We start from the raw sequence: 24,109 nt of genomic DNA, 5'->3' as shown, positions 1-24,109 counted from the left end.
CATCTGAGAAGGAAATTGCATCTGATTATGAAGCAGATAGGCCACACTCTATAAAAATACTGAAATCAGTGATCGAAAACAAGTAGTATGCTCCCATAAGAAAGATATGGCAATTTGGGTTAATTCCCTGGTGAAAGATTCAGCATTAAGTTGTGTGTGTGTGTGTGTGTGTGTGTGTGTGTGTGTGTGTGTGTGTGTACAGTATTAGATTTTTAAGACAACTAAATCTTTAACAAGATTATAAAATTAGGAAGTTTTCAACAATAAAATCCTAAGTCCAGCACAGCACATCAAAGTACAAATTTCTTTTGATGTGAAGTTAATTCATTGCTTAGAGTAAATATCAACTGAATATTCAGTTAACAAGAATTTTATCCTCTTAGAACTTAAAGTGGCCTTTAAAAATTTTTTTTTATTCATTTATTTATTGGCTGCATTGGGTCTTCGTTGCTGCGTGCGGGCTTTCTCTAGTTGCGGCGAGCGGGGGCTACTCTTCATTGTGGTGCAGGGGCTTCTCATTGCGGTGGCTTCTCTTGTTGCGGAGCACGGGCTCTAGGTGCGTGGGCTCCAGTAGTTGTGTCACATGGGCTCAGTAGTTGTGGCGCATGGGCTTAGCTGCTCCGCGGCATGTGGGATCTTCCCGGACCAGGGCTCGAACCTGTGTCCCTTGAATTGGCAGGTGGGTTCTTAACCACTGCGACACCAGGGAAGTCCTGCTTTTCTCTTTTTTAAAAATGACCAAGGAACCTTGAGCTCAGTGCCTTTCTAGTCTGTCCATTAATTTCTCTGAGTTTATGGAATTATTCTCAATTCTCCCTCTGACCTTTTCCTGTTGAAAAGCTAAAAAGTAAGAACCTGCCTCTAATATTTGCCATTCAATCTCACCCTAACACTGCAGGTACAACTGAAATTTTTGGAATCGAAACACATTAAAATAATCAAGAAGCCCTGAGTTCCTTCATTCTTAAATTTTTATCATGAAAATTCCCAAATATGCCCAATGACAAAATTCAGCAAGTCCCTGTGTATTTATCTTCCAGTCAACAGCTATCAACCAAAACCAGCATTTATTTTGCATACTTGTTCCATCTACCTTTTCTCTTGAAGTATTTTAAAGAAGACCCCCAGATATCATGTTATTTCACCCCTCAATGTTTCATTATTAATCTCAAAAGAAAAGACATAATCGTACCTGACAACAATGCTAGCATGATTGTTAAGAAAGTAAACAATAATTCCAAATTCATATTCGACTTCCCCCATTGTCTAAAAATGTCTTTTACAGTTTGTTTGAATCAAGATTCAAACAAGGTTTACTTATTGTATTTAGTTATGTATTCAAAGCTTAAGCCTCTTCCGGTGAAGAAAAAAATGTCCTCCTTTTTTCTTTTCTTTTTTTTTTTTATTCCAACACCTTTAACTTTTTAAATAACAGTTTTGGAGATATAATTCAGATACCATAAAATTCACCCTTTTAAAGTGTGCAATTCAGTATTTTTAAAAATATATTCATAGAGTTGTACAATCATCACCATTATCTAATTTCAGAACATTTTCATGGCTCCAAAAAGAAACTCTCACCCACTAGCAGCCACTCCCTACCTCTCTCCTCCCCACATCCTCCCTCTGGCAACCAGGGCCTCTCACTGTTGTGGCCCCTCCCGTTGAGGAGCACAGGCTCCGGACGCGCAGGCTCAGCGGCCATGGCTCACAGGCCCAGCCGCTCCGCGGCACGTGGGATCTTCCCGGACCGGGGCACGAACCAGTGTCCCCTGCATCGGCAGGCGGACTCTCAACCACTGCGCCACCAGGGAAGCCTATGTTTCGGGCTTCTTTTACTTAGGATAATGTTTTCAAGGCTAAACAAACAAGAGTAGTGCTTTGCAGTGCTGGACTTTATTCCTTTTTATGGCAGAATAATATTCCATTGATTGGACATACTAAATTTTGTTTACCTGTTTATCAGCTGGTGGACAGGTCAGTTGTGCTGTGGTGTGTTCCACATGCTGGCTGATTGCTTTCTCCTGCTGCTGTTTAACTTGGGTCTTTATCCTCTGTTTTTCTCAAAGACTTGAGAGAAACTCACATTCTTGAAAACTTGGTTGTCAGACTTTAGTGTATGAAAGAACTACCTGCCACGCTTGCTAAAGGTGCAGAATTCCAGGCTCATCAGCGGAGAGTCTGATGTAGTCTGACTGGAGAGGGGACCCAGGAATCTGCATTTTTTAACCCACCAGTTGATTCTGATGCAGGTATTCCCAGAATACACTTTGAGAAATTCTGCTAGGTGTCCCTAAACCTTGATTTTAATAGCACTTGACATTTCACAGAAAAGCCATAATAGCAACTGGTAGATTATTATTATTATTGTTTTTTTTTTTTTGGTATGCCGGCCTCTCACTGTGTGGCCTCTCCCGTTGCGGAGCACAGGCTCCGGACGCGCAGGCTCAGCGGCCATGGCTCATAGGCCCAGCCGCCCTGCGGCATGTGGGATCCTCCCGGACCGGGGCACGAACCCGTGTCCCCTGCATCGGCAGGCGGACTCTCAACCACTGCGCCACCAGGGAAGCCCGCAACTGGTGGATTATTGACTAAGACTTTTAAAAAACAAAGTTGGAAATATTACTATAGACTTACTGTAATAAAAAGGGCCTAAGTTAATACCCTGGCTGGTGTCTTCTGGGTTGGAGTTAGACGTTTGCAGGAATGATGGCCAGGAGAATTGTGTTGTGGTTGTTAATTAGCCACCCTGGAGTGAGTGAAGTAGCCAAATTTAGTTTTAAAGGCAATGAAAGCCAAATAGCCTCTAAGAATTAAATTACTGCACCAATCTTTACAGTATTGACCTCAGCATTTACAAATGTGCTCAGATTGATTAATTAGAATACTTCTTGATTCAGGAAATTTTAATTCTTAATCTGAAGCCATTTTCTGTTAGGTAACCGAGAACAAAGTAGGTTATAAATATTCTAAGAAGACTCCTCTTTTCCTCTAGACATAGGCTACAACAAAGTACAACCATGTTTGCTTCAACACTTTTTCACTATCTAAATAGTGCATTTTAAACACCCCAAACTCCTGAGTATGAAGAGTGGTTTTCCCTTAATTTAATGACAAGGGTTTTCCTCCTTCCTTCCTCCCTCCCTCCCTTCCTTTCTTTTTTTTTTTTTTTTAATTTCTTTTGATGTTGACCATTTTTAAAGTCTTCATTGAAGTTGTCACAATATTGCTTCTGTTTTTATGCTTTGGATTTTTGGCTGCATGGCATGTGGGATCTTAGCTCCCAGACCAGGGATCGAACCCTCATCCCTTGCATTGGAAGGTGAAGTCTTTAACCACTGGACTGCCAGGGAAGTCTCAAGGATTTTCTTTCACTTAATAGATGAGTGATGATTTAAAGGTCTTTTAATGGTTCTTGAGCAGCCAAAGTAGCAATAGCAAATGGAGTTCCATTTATTCTGTGCATGTCATTAAGCTATTACAGAAGACAGTAATGTGGGGAAAAAACCACCAGTGCTTTTTTGGGCTGTGAGAGAAAAAAATGGATTTCAGGATATGAAAACTTAGTTCTGGGCATTTATAGGGGAGTTGCCAGTAGAAGGGAATGCTTAATTCCTGAGTAATAATAACCTCAACTTCTTGACTCATTAGCCTGACTTGTAATGGGTGAGTGCCTACAGCAAAAGTATATTTTAAAAAACTTTTTATTATGAAAAATTTCAAGCATACCCCCAAATAAGGAGAAGCTTCACATACTCAGCACTCAGTCTTCAGCAATTAGCAATATTTTGCCAATCTCATTTCATCTGCCCACCCACCTTTATTTTTACTCAGTCATTTTCAAGGAAATTCCAGACATTATGTCATTTCACCAAAAAATTTAGTATGCATTTCTAGATTGATAAAAACATTTTAAAACATAACTATTTGCCATTATTACACCTAATAATTTTTTTTTATTATTCTCTAATACCAGGTCTATGTTCAGATTTTCCCGATTGTCTCAAAACTCTTTCTTTACAGTTGTTTTTTTCCAATCGGAATCCAAACAAGATCCACACATAGCATTTGGCTGTGTCTTTAAGTCTCTTTTATTTGATAACGATCCTCCTCCTTCACCTGATCACTGATTTGTTGTAGAATTTGGGTAATTTCTCCTGTAAAATGACCCACATTCTGGATTTGTCTGTTTCCCCTTACTGGCATTTAGTGTGTTTCTTTATCTTCATTTAACTTCTTTCTTTTTCTTTTTTTAACTTGTTTGTTTTCTATAAACTGGAGATTCAAGTTGAATTTTGGGTCGAGAAAACCTTCCATACTTCTGATGTATCACGTTGCAAGGCCCGTAATGGCACACTTGTCCCATTTTTCTAGGTTTTATTAGTGGGTTGAGGTGGTGTCCTCCACTACCAAGTTAGCCATTACCCTTTCACTGAATGGCTTGAGCTTCCACTTATGCTCATTCCTTAAACTCTTGTTTCATAGCTGTAAAATAAATTACAAATTTAAAAAAATCACTCGTCTTTCTCTCAAACACTATTTGATTACCCCCAAAAAACAGGTCATATGGGAAAGGCAGGATAAACTCTTTTTTTTTGCCTACGCCCCACCCCCCAATTTCAGAGTTATACAACCTCGATAATTACAGGAGGGTTTCATATTATCATGAATTCAGGATTTTTATATTCAGGTTTTATGTTCATCAAAAGTATGTTTTTAAAATTGATGTTGGAGATGGAACCATGAAGCGTTGGCATCAGCCTTCTGAGACAGCATTTCTCAAAGTATGGCCACAGACCATATATATCAGAATCCCCTGGGGCATTGGTTAATATGTAAATTCCTGGTCCCCATCAAGACCTACTTGGTCAGAGTCTCTGGGAGTAGAGCCCTAGAATCTGCATGGAATCTGCATTTCTAACAAACTTCTCTAGGGATTTCTAAAATAGCTATGGAATGGATAGCCTTATGGGATTACCTCATCAGAGCTTGGGGACAAAACACCAAGTGGGTATACACCTGAGCAGTTACTTTAAAATAAGGTCACAAGGGCTTCCCTGGTGGCGCAGTGGTTGAGAGTCTGCCTGCCGATGCAGGGGACGTGGGTTCGTGCCCCGGTCCGGGAAGATCCCACATGCCGCGGAGCGGCTGGACCCGTGAGCCATGGTCTCTGAGCCTGCGCGTCCGGAGCCTGTGCTCCGCAACGAGAGAGGCCACAACAGTGAGAGGCCCAAGTACCGCAAAAATAAATAAATAAATAAATAAATAAAATAAATAAGGTCACAAGATCAATGACCACTGATAATTCAAGAAAAGAGAGGATGGATACATTAACTCCTTCAAGAAGGGCCCAACAGACAAGAGTAGTACAATGCAGTCCTGGACCCCATACAGTGCTCTACCCTGGTTGAGACAATCTAGGTTCTGACTACCCATTGTTACTAGAACTCTGGGAAACGTTCACAACAGTAAATCCTGTACAGCGCGGCTCTACACGACATTGAACCAATCTCTCCTGTGGATTCCCATGGACCACTGTTGTTCACATCTGCAGCCTCAGATCCTGCACAGCTGCTGTCCACTGGGCCCCAGAGACTCCCACTGCATGGTATGTGTCATCACATCAGGTCACATGGTTCTGTATCCATTAGGACGTGGGGTGCCATTTGTATTTGAAGGATCACTTAGTACTGTTCTCATATGTCCTATTTTTGAATTGCTTATCTCCTCTAGGGAACATACTTTCAATATTTTATTAAAGTCCCCGAATGCTTGACATTTTGAGCAACAGATTTGTTTAGTTGGTTTTTTATATAAGTGATGATCCATTTTTGTAATTTCATTTGCCTTTATTTATTGAATTTTAAATAGCATTGTTGAATGCACTGACTCATGGGGGTTGGGGGGTGGGGAATACAGATGCTTAGAAGAAGAGCCAAGCTTGCAGACCTTGCCAATTGAATTTTCTACAGATTAGAGAAAGCTAAACTACGTCTCTCAGCATGTTTCTACCCATGTACTTGGGAAGAGAAAATGGGAATCAGGCTCCTGGGGCATAACAGAAGTCCCAGATCTCCCTGAATGAACGCATCCCCATTGTCTGTCAGTGAAGCTCTGTATTATGCCAATATCCAGCCCATGGAAAGAGCATGGCAAAGTACAGCATTGGGCAATCCAGCAGGGCCCTGCAGGGGACCGGAATTACACGCACAGCCTGTTTTGAGATTCTTCAAGTTGCTGCCAAAGCCCTGGCATGGAGCTCCAGGCAGAAACCTGGCCTTGATACCATTTGATAAGGGCAGGAGTCATAAATTCAAATGCCTATGGGGGCCAGGAAGGCAGCATAAAGGAGTGAAGAGGCCTGGACAGGAGACTGGTGGATTAGGGAAATATGTCCCCACCGAAGGAAGCCACCCATCAGCTTCTCCTGGCTGTTACCAGGAACAAGGTCCCTGAATGGCTAGAGCTTTTGATATTTCAAGAAAGGCAGATAATCTGAATTTTTACGTGAATTCTCTAGATTTCAAATGTTGGCATTAATTCAAATAGATTTTAAACACTGCAATGGTTAAACTAAATATGTCTGTGCGTCATTGTTTTGGGGCTTTTGATTTAAGGAAATACAATACCTTAAATTAATACTGCAGTGAAATAGAGGAGAGCTTGTATTTCCCAGACCAAGATGGTAAAAGTTACAGTCTATAGATGGTTTGCTGATGCTGTTAGCAGAGACTCAGACAATGAACTTTTTTTTTTAAAGAAGACAAGAATGTCTTCTTTTCCTTCTTTTTTTAAAAATAAATTTATTTATTTTAATTTTGGCTGTGTTGGGTCTTTGCTGCTGCGCGCGGGCTTTCTCTAGTTGCAGTGAGCGGGGGCTACTCTTTGTTGTGGTGCGTGGGCTTCTCGTTGTGGTGGCTTCTCTTGTGGCTGAGCACGGGTTCTGGGTGCGCAGGCTTCAGTAGTTGCAGCACACGGGCTCAGTAGTTGTGGCTTGTGTGCTGTAGAGCGCAGGCTCAGTAGTTGTGGCACCTGGGCTTAGTTGCTCCGCTGCATGTGGGATCTTCCCAGACCAGGGCTCCAACCCATGTCCCCTGCACTGGCAGGCGGATTCTTAACCACTTTTCCACCAGGGAAGCCCTCAAACCATGAACTTTATAGGGATAAATTAGCTATACTTTGGTCAGTAGCCAGAGGCTAGACATTTGTAATTGTGTGCCATTTGTCATCTAGAAGCTCTGGATCAATGTATATAGATCATTGCAGAACCATAATTCAAAGTCCATGGTCTATTGATTGTGGGTCAATGGTGACATCTTCCTACAAGAAAGCCATCACATTATAGAGCTAGCCCCCTGACCCCCTTGAGTCCTCAGAGGAAGACAGAGCAGAGTATTTACATGGATTGCTTTATAAAACTCTAAGCCTTGACTTGCTGGCAAAGAAAGTAGTGAGAATTTAGGCAGACTGCTTTGCCTTTCTGAAGAGTGATAGCCAGATAGCATGTTCTGTTGAGATTGGATTTCAGTGTTGAGTTGTCTTCTAATTAGTCAGAGAGAGAAAGCATGGCTATATAATTACAACATGTGGACAGAGTATTCTTTCATGGTTAACTAAGTGCACTTACAAAATTAATCTGGACTCTGGGAAATTAAATTGAGTTTAAAGAGAAATTTTAGACTTAAGAAAGCACATTGAATAAAATTTTGGGTATCCTATAAAAGACCAGGGGTGTATTGACTAGAATTCTAGTTCTACCTCTGTCTGCAAACGATATGGGTCTTGATCATTTAACCTCTCCTGGTTCCAAGTTGGTTGAATTAGATGAATCTAACTGTAATATTCAATTGTTCTACAACTTCATTTTTTTTTAAAAGCTGGTTGTTTTCTGTTACTGCTTATAGTCGTTGACTATTCATTTTTCGATCTTGTTTCATTTCGAGGAGATATTAGATGAGTCCTTCTGTTTGCTAGGAAAAAAATGGATGGACCTGTCACATATCCATGTTATTATTTTTATACTAGTTGGGACATGGACTGCTCATTGAGATGGGCTTAAAAGGAAATAGGATGATGTGGACTCAGTACCAAAAATATTTTGATGAGCATTATTAAGTTATATATGGTTCCCTCTGTTCTGCTATAAAAGGAAACACAATCGTTGTTTATTAAAATACAGTATTTTAATACCACAATGAAATATACACACACACACACACACACACACACTCACCAAAATGGCTAAAGTTTAAAAGTCTGCTAGGTCTCCGGCCTCGCTCCTGGGATACCCATCTCGGCTAGGGGGTCACTGCCGGGTGCCCGCGCGGGTTGGCGCGGTGGCCTTGGGGTCTGGGCCCGGCCACCGCCTCCTCCTTCGCCGCGAGCTCCGCGGGGCCGCGAGATGCAGCCGCGGGGCCCTCCCCCCGGCGTAGTCCCCCACTAACGGGGACTTCACCTCTGTCTCCTCAGCAGACGCGGAAGACCAGCAGCATTGGCATTACTGGGCTCTAGTAATGCAGAATCTGCCTTAATCATAATTTACATTCTGACAAGATAATCCTTCAGTGATTCATATACACATTAAAGCTTGAGAGGCGCTGATTGAGAATATTATGAAAGATCAACAAAAAGAGGAAAATTTTTTATAGCTGAAAGATGAGGGGCAGTTTGATATTGGTAATATTTTGCCACATTTTGAAAGATAGGTAATGTTTTGTATATGTAGGACGGAGGGAGTGTGTCCATATGCAAGGGGCTGCCTATGAGGAAGTCCCTAACACCAAGAAATGGCTTAATAAGAATGGGATTTTTAAAAATTCATCATACATAATAAATGCTATGAAAAGGAGGTTCAGGGACTTCCCTGGTGGTGCAGTGGTTAAGAATCCGCCTGCCAATGCAGGAGACACGGGTTCGAGTCCTGGTCTGGGAAGATCCCACATGTCGTAGAGCAACTAAGCCCGTGCGCCACAACTACTGAGCCTGCACTCTAGAGCCCGTGAGCCACAACTGCTGAGCCCATGTGCCACAACTACTGAAGCTCACGCACCTAGAGCCTGTGCTCCGCAACAGAGAAGCCACCACAAGGAGAAGCCTGCGCACCGCAACGAAGACCCAATGCAGCCAAAAATAAATAAATAAAATAATTAATTTAAAAAAAAGAGGTTCAAAGGTGGAAATGGTTAACTGCAGGAAGGGATCAAGGAAGCCTTCAGAGACAGATGAGGTACATTTTGAAGGAAAAGGAGGAGTTTTTCAGGTTGAAAAGAGGGAAGAGCATTCACTTAAAAATTATGCAAATGCAATAATTGGTCGAGGCAGTCCCTGTATTTTATACTTCTCAATCTTCACAGACCTAAAACAATGCTGATTTAGACCATGAAAAAAAAAAAGTCTGATAATACTAAGTATAGGTAGGATGTGAAGCAACAGGAACTCTGACACTCTGCTAGTGCAAGTATTAGTATGACCGCTTTAAAAACCGCTTTGGCATTATCACCCCATTTGAACACATGCCTACCCTATGGCCCAGCAACTTACACCTAAATGTATATCCAACAGAAATGTGTGCCCATGTTCACCAAAGGACACATATAAGAACGTTCATAGAAGCATTTTTGTTTTTGTTTTTGTTTTTTGCGGTACGCGGGCCTCTCACTGTCATGGCCTCTCCCGCTGCGGAGCACAGGCTCCGGACGCGCAGGCTCAGCGGCCATGGCCCACGGGCCCAGCCGCTCCGCGGCACGTGGGATCCTCCCGGACCGGGGCAAGAACGCGCGTCCCCTGCATCGGCAGGCGGACTCCCAACCACTGCGCCACCAGGGAAGCCCCATAGAAGCATTTTTGGTAATAGCCTCAAGCTGGAAACAAACCAAATACCTGATGGTGTTGAATTTGTATATAAACTGTGACATCTTCGTACAACACAATACTATACAGCAACAAAAACTAACAAACTGCAGCTTTTCTGAGCAACATGGCTGAATCTCATAATACTGAGCAAAAGAAGCCAGGCAAAAAAGAGTTACACACTGCATGATTTTATTTATAGCAACACAAACAGAAAACCCAGGCAAAACTAAGCTACGGATTTAGAAGTCAGTGTAGGGGTTACCTTTGGGGGAGAGAGCACAGTGGTTGAGAGGAGTGTGGGCGAGGACTTCAGGGTGCTGGTTATGTTCTATTTCTTTACCTGGGTGGTGGTGCACAGGCGTGCCTGTTTTGTGACAATTCACTTAAGATTTATGCATGTATTTATGTTTTAATTAAAAATTAAAATTTCTGAATGTTTGTTTTAATTTAAAATATTAAAAACATAGGAAGGTTTCATGCTTTGTGCTTAGACATGGTATCAACAGCTCTTTTAGTAATAACCTATAGGAATCAATAATAGCTGTTGCTGAAACATTATTTTATAACAGTGACTTCAACTAAATGGCTCATAGTTACCCACCCCCAAAAGAAGATAAGTAAGCTATCTTGAATTGTCCTTTTTATTCAAAAGTAAAGTCTAAACAGCAATGAGTAGAGTGTGCTTCAAATGGAAACATCTACAGTATCATTGTTTCAAAGGTTCCAGTTGAACCAGAATTCCATCAAAAACAGCATAAATCACTTGTAATCATTTGAATCAATTAGTACTCTTGAAACTTTTGAATCTATTTACCTAGTTCATGCTGAGATTGAAAGGCTTATCAAATGAGTATGTATAGCATTCAGAGCTGTCAGCTCCTCAGAGCCTATCTCTTTTTGGTCACTGGTAACAGCGAGTGATGACTGGCATGTGTATAGTGCTTTTCAAGGTACATAGCACCACAGCCACCAGTAGGAGGATCTGCTCATGTGGCCTTATCAGTGTCACCCTTCATTTGGCTGTCTGACCCTATTTTCTGAGAAGAAATGCAAGAGTAGAACCCTAACCCTTCACTGGGGACAAAGTTGTACAGTGAGAGAGTTCAGGACAGTCTTATCTTGTTTTCGATGAACCACATGGTTGCCAGCTTTCTAGAAGGGCATGATCACAAAAGGAGAATTACAGGTGTTGCTGCCTGAGGGAAGTCTCATTCCAGGTGCCACTTGTGAATCCCTGCCCTTCCACCAGGTGGCAGTGGTGGTCGGGAGGCTGTTAAAACTATGGAAGTGATCACATACGGGCTGGGAGCATACTAGGGTATAATCTGGTGAGAAGGCATACATCTTTCCTTTATTGTAAATAGTGTTTATGGACATGGAAGGAATGTAAATGCCCCCAAAGAAAGCCTGTTCGAAATCTGATTAGGCTATTAGAACAACTATTCTCTTACCCTAGAGAGTCTTCTTCTAATCTTATCCTTTCAATCGCCCATTCAACAAATATTTATTGAGTGCCTTCTATGTGCCTTACTATTCTAAAGGGTATGGCAGTAAACAATGCAGTCAAAACCTCTCAGGAGCGATGGAGCGTCTATTCCTGTCTACTAGGAAGATGGAGGCCATCTCATGTTAATTTCCTCAATCTAATAGATGTACTTCCTCCTTTCCAAAGCTCTTGGGCCCTTGACGTGACCCGTACCCTTCTAATAAGGGCACTCCATCAAGCCTTACTTGTAGATTCACTAGCTCCTCACATTTTGATGACTAATGTACTAATAATTATGGTAAAAGGGATAAATAAGATGACCAAACCCTTCCATTAATTCCCTTGCCTCCCTTAAGGTGCTGAGATCTCTCCTTATTTTATGACCAAATCTCTCTAGAAGTCTTATTTCTAAATGAGGGAAGCTCATTTGCTTCAACTTCCTTGCCACACACTTACCTTCTAAACCCTGCCCTCCTCATACCCATTAGGGCTGTAAATTCTATATAATTCAGATCAGAACTTGGAGGAAAGAGAAAACCACCAGGAAAGCAGGGTGGTGAGTAAACTGGTTCTGATTAAGTGAGCCAAGTGTTGTAGGTAAAGAATTAATTACCTGTTAATTATCTGAGAGACTCCTGTGTGCACCTAGCATTGTGCCAGGCATTTCAGGTTTCTAAAGAAACGTCAAGGGACTTCCCTGGCAGTCCTGTGAGTGAGACTTTGCCTTCCAATGCGGGGGGGCTAGGGGTGTTGTGGGTTTGCTCCCTGGCCGGGGAGCCGGATTCCCACATGCCTTGCAGCCAGGAAGCCAAGGCATGGAACAGGAGCAAAGTTGTAACAAATTCAATAAGGACTTTAAAAATGGTCCACATCAAAAAAAAAAAAAAAAAAAAAATCTTAAAGAAACGTCAAAAGTGACCTCTGATAAAAACCTACCAAGAAAGGTGAAACTGGGAAGTCTTCCTCTGGAAGTGAGCTTTGAATGGAGTTTTGAGGAGTGAGTGGACTTGAAATAGAAGGAAGAATAATCATCGGAGGGTGAGGCTGCAGGCCTGGAAGCATGAAGGGAGAGTGATGTAAATATTTCATTTAAAGGAGGTGCTTGCAAACCAGGCAGAGACCCATTCCATGAAGGTAATTTTGAGCTCTTCAATTGTCTAGTTCCCTATCTCTTCTTCCCTTGAAAGCCGAACACCTTTAGTCTGTTTTCTCACCTCCCTCTTATTTATGAATCCATTCCAATATGGATTATCTAATATCCAATATCCTAACTGTTCCATGCAAACTGCCTTTGATAGAATTCAAAGAACTTTTGAGTAATAGGTTCTGGTGAAATAATGCTTAAATGAATCTGGGCAAGTTACTTAAACTCTCTGGGCTTCAGTTTTCTCTAAAATGAGGATTATATATATGCCTTCCTCATAGGGCTGTCAGAAGGATTAAATGCATGTTAAAGTTTTGGTCAAGAATTGAACATTGTTACTATTATTAATCATCTTCTTTGATCTCTCAGCTGTATTTGATACTTTTGACTACCTCCTCCAATCTTAAAATACTCTGGAGTTTGCGATGTTGCATGTTTGTTTGCTTTTCTTCTACCCCGTTAGCAGCACTGTGTTAGTTTTCTTTGGCTGCTCTTCCTCCGTCTGATCTTGCATGGTGGAGCTCTTTCTGACTATCCCTTTATCTATTCTCAGTCAGAACTCCTTGGCAGGGCTTCCCTGGTGGTGCAGTGGCTGAGAATCTGCCTGCCAACGCAGGGGACACGGGTTTGAGCCCTGGTCTGGGAAGGTCCCACCTGCCGCGGAGCAAGTAAGCCTGCACGCCACAACTGCTGAGCCTGTGTTCTAGGAAGACCCAATGCAGCCAAAAATAAATAAATAAATTCATAAAAAAAGAAAACCTCCTTGGCAAAACTCTTCCTAGGCAATTTCATCCATAACCACATGTCCTCTGTTATCTTCTATATATTAATTACCTTCAGGTTTATCTCCAGTCCAGACATCTCTTCTGAGCCCCAGTGGTACCTGACATAACTTTTCAGGTGTTTCATGGTTATCTCCAACTCAACACCTCTGAAACCAAGTTCACTTCTCAACCACCTACACCTGCACCTTCTCCTCCAGCATTCCCTATTATAAAAAATGACATTCCTTTTCATTCTAGTCAGAAACTTGGGTCTCATCTTTGACTTATCCTTGTCCCTCATCCGAGTAAATCACCAAATTCAGCTAACTACCTCCAAAAAAAACGTCTTTGATCTATCTGCTTCTCCCCTTTCCATTGCTATTCCTTACCTAAGCCCAGGCTCCCAAAAGCTCTGGGACTCCTTCTCCACAGATTTCTAACTGGCCTCCCCTAGAGCCCTTTTGCTCTCCTTCAACCCTCTTTCCCCACACAGTAGCCAGCTACAGTCATCTCTTCTTTCAGTTAATCAAAATGTATTAACAAATAGAAATCGAATCATGTTCCAACCTAGCTTAAGAGTCCTTCAATGGCATTTCAATCGGCACTTCAAAATAAGCCAATTGTTTCAAAGACTTAGGGACTCTTAACCACGCATAAATAGACGCATGATTTTAAATGCAGTTTCCCCGTTGTAGGAACTCACTCCAAAGTTAGCTTATCCTTATTTTATACTAAGTGCGTGCAAAAAGTAGTGAAGACATTCATAAACAGTTTCACGTTAGAAATTGAGCAGTACGAGTGCTGTGACTGCCTTCTCTTATCCTCGGACCACCGGCGCCTCACACAGCATCTGGCCCAAAGCATGTCTTCAGGATTTGTTTGATACATGATGAAAAAGGGAAAAGGCTGTCATAAAGTTCCTCACAGAGTTGAAATATAATCCTCAGAAACCAGTTTGGTTTTAAAGTACAGTCAGGAGAATGTTTTCCCCTGAGACAGCCAAATGTTTACTAGCACTTGCATCTCACATGAGCTGCGATAACCTATTTGGCAATAAGGAAAAAAAGGAAAGGAACGAATGTGCCAGACACAGTGCCTGAGACCGGATGAGATTTTTTTAAATGCACAAGACAAGGTTCCTTCCCTCCAGGAGCTTCCAGGCCACTTGGAGAGAGGCAACTGTCCAAATATTGAATATCTGATTTCTTGGCTGCTCTTACGGACAAGGCGCCGTGTCCTTCTTAGGTGTAAAATGGTGAGCAAAAACAGACCTGTCTCTCACTTCACATCTAATGAGGGTTGGGAAGCACACGTTAATCAATCAATCACATGCACAATAATGACAGCAGTGTCACGTATGTAGTGGTTAGTGCATGTCAGGCATATTTTCTGTACTCTATATAATAACACCCTATGAAGGTGCCTCTTCTTGTGGATACAGAAGTTTCCACATAGAGAAGTGAAGACACTTGCCCAAGATCATACACCTATTCCAGAGAGTCTGGATCCAGGATTCGTTTTTTAACCACCCATTCTACTGCCTCCATGCTGTGTGCTAGATGGCATAAGCATATTCACAAATATAAGGTCCGTGAAGGGAAGACTGATGGTGCTGTAAGAACATACGACAAAGGCATCCCATCTTGTCTCAAGTCATCTGAAGGCTGAGTGGTGTTAACTAAGCAAAGAGGGGAAGCAGGAGGGGGCACTGACACAAAACTGGTAATGACAGAAGGGTGAGCATGGAAACACCTGGATATAGTTCATTGGTGGCAGTGGGAAGCAATCTTGGACGGCATCACGGAGGAGGCAGATCTAGAGGAGGAAGACCTGGAAAAATCTATGGAGTGGGTAGAGAAGAGAGGAAAAGGAAACACCATGAATTCAGAATGAACCTAATGAATTTTGGACACAGGGAGACAATGGTGTATTAGAATTGTTTCAGTTGTGAGCAGCAGACGCTCAATTTGAACTACCAGAGAAAACAAGGACTTTACCACCTTGAGTTGCTGAAGAGTCCAGGATACAGATCTGGCAGCCACAGGATGAATGATGTCGTTAGGATCTCTTTTACATTTCTCAGCTTTATTTTTCTTCATTCTCAGCAAGTGGGAAGATGGCAGCTCTAGATTTTATCATATCAGCTCAGCGAACTCAGGAAGGGGAGCACTTCTTTCCCCAAAGACCCAGGGCCAACTCTCATTGGCTCAGTTTATATTACGTCCTCCTAGCTGAACCAGTCATTGTGGCTGGGCCACGAGGTGCTCTCATTGGCCAGGCCTGGATCATGTGCCTTCATCTGTTTAGTGCTAGCCTATGTTCCGTCTCTCCATTTGCCCACTTTTCCCAGTTTTAACTCTATACCTTTATACCAGCTGGCCCCTGTATGTGGACCGCTTTTCCTCAAAGTTCTCTCATTAGCTTGTCAACATTTTCATCATTTTACCTCTTACCACCTCCAAGTAATGTTTCCTCCCTGAACAAGGCTGAGGTTACAATTATTCTTCTTCAACTGATGCCTTTTCCAATTTAGATCTGTGAATACCAACCTTGTAGTGGTGTAAAAATGTATTTAATTATTCATGAGTCTGACAAGATCTGCTGTGTTAAATTGATTTGCTGTGTTTGTAATTCACTGCCTGAGTTTCAATCTGGATGTTTGTCTATATTGAACACTTCAGTTTTAGGCTTTAGGCTGTTAAAAGGCATGCAAAGGATGCCTTGCTAACGTAGCACTCAGTAATGGAGTGATGTTCAGCTTTCATTATGTCAATGGCATTTTCAATCCTGTGGACTTTGCTATCCATTATGCCAATGTTGGCAGAAATACTGAACTCTATTATGGTATAAAATTTCCATATCATTTAAGGTTTTGGATTAATGCCTTCATAGTGGAATGTCTGTGAAATTGAGTCCCAAGGCCTGAGTTTCAGCCTTGAGGTTGCTCCTGAACTTGTTTTATGACTTTCTTCAAGTATTTAAACCTTTCCAGGTGTCAGTTACCCAACTGGCCATAAGTTGGGTGTTTTGCTGCCTTCTCCTCTCTTTAAGGTGCTTAGCCAGATTAGCACGCTAACTTCAGTTGTAACATTTGGTGAACGTGACTGAGGTAGGATACTTGATACCCTAAGCCTTATTTTACTGATCTACAAAAGGCGATTATAATAGCATCTATTACCTGATGATTATGTTGGTGCCTGAAGATTATGAATGTAAAGAGCATCACGATTGACAATGGTAAAAAATTAAAGCGAGCTATGATCCTCAGGATCTGTTTGGAAACAAGATGTAGGCAGAATGACTCAACATAAGCAGGAATTTATGCCTTAAATCCATTAAGTATACAGAGCCAAGATGACCCCAAGGAAACTTCAGTCGCTGTTGTTTGTCTTATTTCCATCCCAGGTCCTAGGGATGTTAGCAATGGATGGTTCTCAAATCTTACAATGCCTAACACTAAATAGATAATGGAGGACAGGAAGCGTGCTATTTTCCCAGTATGTTCCTCTTGGTTAGATAAAAGCTATCTTCAATTATATTAACTTCTCCTCTAATTCGATTTGTCATTAAATATATTGGTTTAAGAATTATCATGCGTTGCGCTTGTACAACTTCTCTGTTGAAAGCACTGAATTGCAACCTTGTATGAGAATTGTTTCACACCTTCGGAAATGGGCTCCTCCACTTCACAGGAACGTAACTGCTAAATGGTGTGGATTCGCGCTTTGAGTCAAAACCCACGACCTTTTATGCAGGAAATGTGTATAAGCCGATACAATGACCCTTCTCAAAACCTAAAGAGGTTGGGTGCCCGCATGAGAGGTAGGTATTTCTAGAAGACGCGGAAAAGTTTGGTGTTCGTTCTTTCTAGATTCAAATCGCTCCTTGGACCGTCCCTAGTCCTTGTCCAGAACCGAGACTTTCCCTTTGTACCTGCTAATGTCACAAACTGGCCGAGCGCGCCGTGGCTGGCTTCCCCTCAGTCCCAGATTCATGTCCCCTCCCGGCGCCCTCGATCAGGCAGCCGGCCCGCGCTGTCCAGGGCTCTGGACACTCCCGTGTCCTGACCCCATTTACTTCTTGGGTCCCCGCGGGTGCCATTTGGCTGGAGCCACGGGGAGAAACGAAAAGTTGGATGTAGTCACCCCTCCCCCTTGCCTCCTCCACTCGCCCAAACATAAAAACCTGGGGCTGCTGGGGGCCGCGCGGCAGGAAAGAAGAACAAATGAAGACCGAAAGCGGCCCCCTGTCCCCGGCGACGTGCCCCGCTTCCCCGGCCCGAGGGCAGCCCCTTCCGCCGGCCGACACCCCACGCGGGCGTGGTCCCTGCTTCCCGGGCGGTGTCGCGGGCCGGAGGAGGCCGCCGACGCGTCGGGGTCCGCGCTGGGGACCTGCGGCAGCCGCGCGAGCGAAGGCCTGGCCGCGCATTCCAACCCGTTCAGAGTGAAGCAGGACATCAGAAGAGAAAAAGAAAAAAGGCCGAGCCGGGGTGGCCGGGGGCGCGGGCGGGCGGAGGATGGAGGAGGAGCCGCGGGGACCCGGGCCGGGTCCGGGTCGGGGCTGGGTCGAGGCCGGGCGCGCGGCGGGAGCGCCCGGGTCGCGGGCTGCACGCGGCGCTCGGACCGCCCCTCCTCCCGGCGCCGCCGGCCGCGGCCCAGGCTCCCTCGCTCCGCCACTCCCCGCCCCTCCACTCTCCCTCCCGCCTCCCGCCTTCCCCGCCCTCCCCTCCTCCTCTTCTCCCTCCCGGCCTCCCTCTCCCAGCCAAACTGAAAGCCGGACCCCAGGCCGCCTCCCCGCCGCCGCCGCCGCCGCCGCCGCCGCCGCCGCCGCCGCCGCGCCCGGCCTCCCCGCGAGCGCTTCACCATGGCCGGTCCTGTTTTCACCTTATAAAGATGGCGGTGCGGGATCGCTGTAACCTTTAGACTAATGACTGTCCGAAACATCGCCTCCATCTGTAATATGGTGAGTGGCCGCCGCCGCCTCGGGGGTCGCGCCCCAGGCGCGGCGAGGCGAAGAAAGGGAAACCCGAGTCGCACGCCCGCCCGGCGGCCGGTGGGGGTGGGGGCGGCGGGGGCGGCGCGGCGCCGCCTGAAGTTCCCGGCCACCGGGCAGGGCGGGCCGGTCGCGGCCCCGAGCCCCCCGCCCCCTTCTCGGCCCCGGGACCAGGGACCCCGCTTGCCGGTCCCCGGGCCGAGCCGCTGCGCCTCCGCCCTCGGGTTGCGGTGGAAGCGTCTTGGGGGGGAGGCAGAACCCGGACGTCCCGGGGGACCGGGTTGGAGGAGAAGCTGGTGGGGGGGGGGGCACCCATCCTGTCCTTGCCACAGATAAGCCCTGCCGGACTCCCTGACCGCCCTCATCTCATTTTTTAGTTCACTCCTTAAACTGTATTTAAGATTCACTTTGCAGAGGCAGTAGGTGTATCTGGTGAAATCTGAAATGTGATAGAGCTGTAAAAAAAGTGCAAAATTGTGGTTAGGGAAGTGAACTTCTACCTGGTTTAGGAAAGCATGGCATTTGCTTTGGATGCCTCAGTTTTCCCATCTGTTAAAGGGGGACAAGGTTATAAGGCAGTAACAATTAGAGGCCCTAAGGGTGGGGCCGGCTGGGGGCGTGGAATTGGTCTCCAGGATTATCCTGCCTGATCCACTGTAGACCTAAGCGCGGACTGGTGGGCGTGGACACCTCAAGGGGACCTCGCTGGGCTCCAATTTGGACTGGGTCCATGACGTGGTGATCACTTTAACTTAGGTTTCTCCCATTGCTTTCCCTTCGTTTTCATTTTCTGCAGGAACAGCCTCCAGCCCTTGGGTCCCCAGGGTGCATCCTGCTGGTACCTCTACTTGTGAGAGCCTTGGAGAGCACAGCTCGCCCCCTGGAGTAAGGCATTGCCTTCCTGTGCAGGATGAGAGAGTATGTGCTTTGCCTTAGCTCTCCAGGGTTCCCCTGCCCCGCATCAAGTCTCCCCTCCCCCGCATCAAGTCTCCCCTCCCCCCAGCTGAGTGGAACACATGCTCTTTTAATGCCAGTTTGGGGGAACCTCCCTTGAAGCTAATAATACAGGCCACTAAAGGGAATCTGAGGAGGCTTGATTGAGAAGCCTGGGAGTAAGGTGATCTGGCTGCCCTTCCCCCATCACCCAGCTTTATAAATCTTCTGTCCAACATTCTGTTGCAAGATTAACACATGGGAAAGGAGCATTAAGGAGCCATGTGTTAGCTCAGGGGTCAAACCAAGACCCACTGGTGCTGGCTTCAGTTTTCAGCACCGTTGGACGCGGCTACCGCTGTGGTCAGCAGAGCAGTTGCTGCGCCTTCCCAGAGTGATAGCTGCAAAGGTACTGGTGCAGGACCAGATGTGGTGAGTGGCTCCTGGCACGTTTACATTTCCTCTCTTCCTTCCTTCTCCACACAGAGACAGGTCTTCTGCTCCTTCCTGTCGAGTGGCATTAATGTCGCTTGGTGCAGTGAAAAGATGATGCCTTTCCTCTCCATCTCTCTGTCTGCTAAGACCAGCTCCTGAGGGGAACTCTGAAACCAGAGCATCTCCAATACTCTCTTTCGTGCCTGCTGGGGTGGCCTCGGGCTTACAGGGCAGTGAAGCTCTTGGTGGTGTTCCTGTCCTGCTTGTGTGTGGCGACACCTCTCTGTATTGAAGCAGGCTGGAAACTTGAGAGCTAGCATGTCCCAAGATGAAGTCAGTCCCCTGCTTTTTTTTTTTTGGCCCTCAGTGCAGTTGGGGCTTCTTGGCACACCTGAGTAGAATGTCACAACCTGTTTCCAGTGAAACTTGGCCAGGGAGGCAAGCTGCAGGGAGGACATGAGAGGAGCGGGCTAGCACTGTGTCTGGAAAGTTGGCACCTCATATGGAGTCCCTAAAAAGGCCCCAAATTTAGGGTCATCACCCAGGTGAGGTGAGGAACCAATAATTCATAACTAGGGAGTCTTACGTTTCTAGTTTCTATATGGACACTGTGCCTGGAGTAAGTGATATGAAGAGCTTGGGCTCTAAAGTCAGACTTCCTGGGTTCAGTGACCTGCTTCTAACATATACTGGCTTTTCGTCCTTGAACAAGTTGCTCTCTCTACTACTTTCCTTATCTATAAGAAGGGGATGATAATGGTTCCTACCTCGTGGGACTGTTGTATTAAATGAGTTACTGAGCCTAGTATGTAGCAAGTACTCATTGAGTGTTAGTTGTTATCAACATCATCTTTCTCGTTACTATGTCATCTTCAGTGGTTTAAAGGACAATGGGTTTGATGTCTTCTTGTACCTGATGGAAGCAGCCACTAAGATAACCCACATGTTCATTTATGCAAACCAAGCTGACTGCATTATAGGGAGGCTGGGACGGGAATCCTTAACTCCGCCCCTTATAAAAGGCTGCTCAGGTCATCGTGGCCCCTCCCAGTCTTGCTTCCCACAGAGGAGGCTCCGTGATGAGGAGACTGCTGTCTTTTCGCTTGATCAAACATACGTTTTTCATTGGACTTCTCTTTAGATTCTTCACTTGATGATGCATTGTTTCCAGGTAGGTTTTCTATGGGTCTCTCCTCACTGTTCCATTTCTCTCTGGGGCTCTTACTGATCCTTCCCACTCCCAACTCCATTTGGTCCCAGCTGGTCTGAGTCGTAGTTAGAATGAGTGGCAGGTTTGTTTTTTTTTTAAGCAGGTCATTTGGCTTATTTTAAACAGCTGATGTGTGTCCAGAAAGAGTGTTAAAAGATATCATCCTTCTAGGTAAGACTTGTACAAACCGACCCAGCATTGAGAAGTGGATTTGTTTCATCCAGCGGACAAGAAAGGACCCAGCAGAGCAGGAAAAACCTTGTAGCAAATCCTTTGTGTGATTGAAAAATAAACACCTTCTCTTTTCCCCACACTTCTTGTGCCAGTTTTAGATACAGGGGTTGTGGAAAATATTCACATCCCCCGACTTGTCCCCTACCCCACTGAAGTTTTATATTCCATTGGCAGTTTAATGCGAGTTCCCATTTGTTTTAATTTCACTTCATGTGAATTCCTGCCATAGTGATTCTTGATCAACTTGCTTAGGGCTTGTCAGCTTAGCCACACAGCGTGTCTGGTTCAGAGATAGTAAAGCTTGTTTGGCTGGTGTGTTGTAATTTTTAAAATGTACTAGCCGCTACCAAGCATAAGGAAATGTTCCTTGTTGATAATCTTGTGACTTTTGTCCAGACCAATGGATTTAACTTCCTACATATTTTTATGGCCCTACAAATGGAAGGTTTTTTGGGGGTAGATTTTCTGTTTGAAGAGCCTGAGGAATTTTCTAAAGAGGAAGCATTTGTTAGGAGAAACCAAATGTGCCCTCTAGAAATGTGACTGGTACTGATGCAAATTGGCCTAAATCATCAAATCTTAATTTCACTTGTTACTAGCGCTGTAAGTTGTGCCATGGAAGAAATGCTGTGTATCAAATAGATTACATTTTGTTCCTGAAAATGGCCATCTGTTGAGGACCTTTATGTTAGTGTTGGCACATATTATGTGCAGGTACTTAATTGAATGAGGTGAGTCCCTGTCCCCAAGGAGCTCAGTGGTTTCTTATCTTGTGGGTAAAACATTGGTAAAGATGAAACAATTTCAATGCAGTGTGGTATCCACAGGGTTAAAGGTTGAACAAAATCTCAGAAGCGATTCAGTGGACTGATGAACACAGCAGGATGTTTCTGTAATATAATTTGCATTTGACTCAAGTTTGACTATTTTTTTTATTTGGTATGAGAACATGATTATAGTCAGCGTAACTTAGAACTGGAATCTGTGCCATTGAGTGTCTCTCCAGCTAAGCCTGAGTCTAATGGTGCCTCTGGACAAATTGTTATATTTCTTGGGACCTTAGTTTTTTCCTCAGCTTGTAAAACTGATATATATTTTTTTGGTTGTCAGAAACTTCTTAGTGAGTAGTAGTTTCTGGAGTCTTTACTTGAGTGGCTAACTACTTTGTTTAAAACTGTATTGAATCTACCAGATATTACCATTTCAGCATTCATTGAACAACCCCAGGATATTATTGGACAGCACTGTGAGTGCCAGATTTGAATTCTTGTACATAGATGAAGTCACCTTGATATGAAGGGGAAGTAAAATTAGTAAACATTTGTAACAACGCTAGAGGATTTTTATAGAGATCACTTTATGTTGGTAAGTCAGTTACTTATTTGAGGCCAGTGTTTTGAGAATAGTTGAAAAAACATTTTTAAGTTATTTAAAAATATGTAAATCTCAAAATTTGGAAGAGATAACTTGCTTCTTCCTCTATTACTGTTACTCCTTCCCGTTGTCAAAGATAATTGGAAATCATAAGTTGAGTTTAATATGTCAGCTCGGAGAGGTTAAGGTCATGTGTGAGCGTCTCCACTGATACTTGTCAGATTTAGAAATTGCAGCCTGAGGTGGCATGGGTTAATGTTTAAAGAAAAACTCTGTTCTTCTGGCCTCTCAGATCTAATATGGAGGAGTTTGTGTTGGGTTAGGACCTGACAATTAGGTCTACAGATTCTTCTTTGTTTTTCTTGGACTCGTAAGGGAAAACAAAGCTGAATGACAATATTTAGTTAGAATTAATGTGATACCATTTTCTGGATATCAACTATGTGTGTTCCAGTTCACCCAAACAATAAAACCTATTTATTTATTTTTCATTAATGTGGAATTTTGGTGTGTTTGGGTTGTAACTGAAAGTAATTTTCAGTTTTGATTCTCTTGAGCAATTAAGAGAAGATTGTCTAGTTCACATCTTCCCCCTCCCTCTCCCCGCTGCCCCAGTCTGTCTAGTTAGTTTGAATGAGTTGAGGTTTTATGATGGTATTTAATTCTGTGGTATCATCAGAAAGGTATCTCTTGGTGGTTTTATCTCTGGCCTACCCACGGAGCCAGCCCAAAGCAAATCGATTGGGAGAGACGTAAAAAAATGGTGTCTTTTAGTCTAGTTAACTTTTCTGGCCTAAATATTTTAATGTAACTTCTTACAATAAACCTTCAGTTGTGGTGGAACCAAATGCTAGTCTAAGGGTTTGAAAGGCCTTGCTGATCTTTAAAGAGAATAGGCCACCCCAAAATGAACCAGCAAAAACGTTTCTTGAGGCAAATAAATTCTGTGTCAGCAACCAACCCCGGCACTAAAGGCTTTTTGGAATATTTCTGTTCTGGGATTGTGGCTTCGAATTTTGGGGATGTCGTAGGTCCTGTACGTGGAATTTTACCACAATTCTGAGAATGATTATTTGCCATGGGTAGTTTGAAGAGTGAGAGGGGAACCCTGTTGGTTCTCTGAGCTTTCCATTTGTAGGTTTACCCTTCCTCCTGCCCATCAAATTCTTTAAAAAAAAAAAAAAAGTATTTATTTGGCTGCGCCTGGTCTTGGTTGCGGCACGCGGGATCTAGCTCCCTGATCAGGGATCAAAGCCGGGCCCCCTGAGTTGGGAGTGCGGAGTCTCAGCCACCGGACCGCCAGGGAAGTCCCCATCAAGTCCTGATTCCACTCTCAGAACTCCCAAATGCTTTCAAGTAGCTCAGACTTGGGACCCTTTTTCTAGGTGGTGATAAATTTCAGGCATACAGAAAAATATGGAGACTGATAAGAGTGAACACCCAGTATCTTCCATCCTGTGAAGAAATAAAATATTACAAGTGAACCTTTCCCCATCTCATTCCCTTCCCCCCAGACAATGGCCACTATTCTGAATTTGGTGTTTATCACATGTTTTTATACCTTTACTAGATATGTAGGTCTTCATAAACCAGGTTTGAGTATTGCTTTCTCATGTTTGTAATGCTGAACAATTTGTTTGCTTTTGTTTAAATAATGATTTTGAGGTTTATCCATGCAAATACAT

General features: G+C 44.0%; 1 protein-coding gene across 2 annotated transcripts in view; it reads left to right on the top strand.

Annotated features, from left to right (window-relative positions):
* Positions 1 to 18,031: 18,031 nt before the first annotated feature.
* The window catches only part of USP46 (ubiquitin specific peptidase 46), a 62,065-nt gene continuing 55,987 nt past the window's right edge, over positions 18,032 to 24,109 (top strand). The window contains exon 1 of one of the 2 annotated variants that reach the window (XM_032632158.1): positions 18,032 to 18,208. In XM_032632158.1, the coding sequence (XP_032488049.1) occupies positions 18,173 to 18,208 (36 nt within the window). In that variant the 5' untranslated portion in view covers positions 18,032 to 18,172. Of the gene's footprint in view, positions 18,209 to 20,719; positions 20,778 to 24,109 lie in introns of those variants that run through there. The other variant, XM_032632159.1, reaches the window with a different exon arrangement.

This window comes from Phocoena sinus, chromosome 5, assembly GCF_008692025.1.
Source record: "Phocoena sinus isolate mPhoSin1 chromosome 5, mPhoSin1.pri, whole genome shotgun sequence".
NCBI lineage: Eukaryota > Metazoa > Chordata > Mammalia > Artiodactyla > Phocoenidae > Phocoena > Phocoena sinus.
This window is presented reverse-complemented; position numbering and strand designations above follow the sequence as displayed.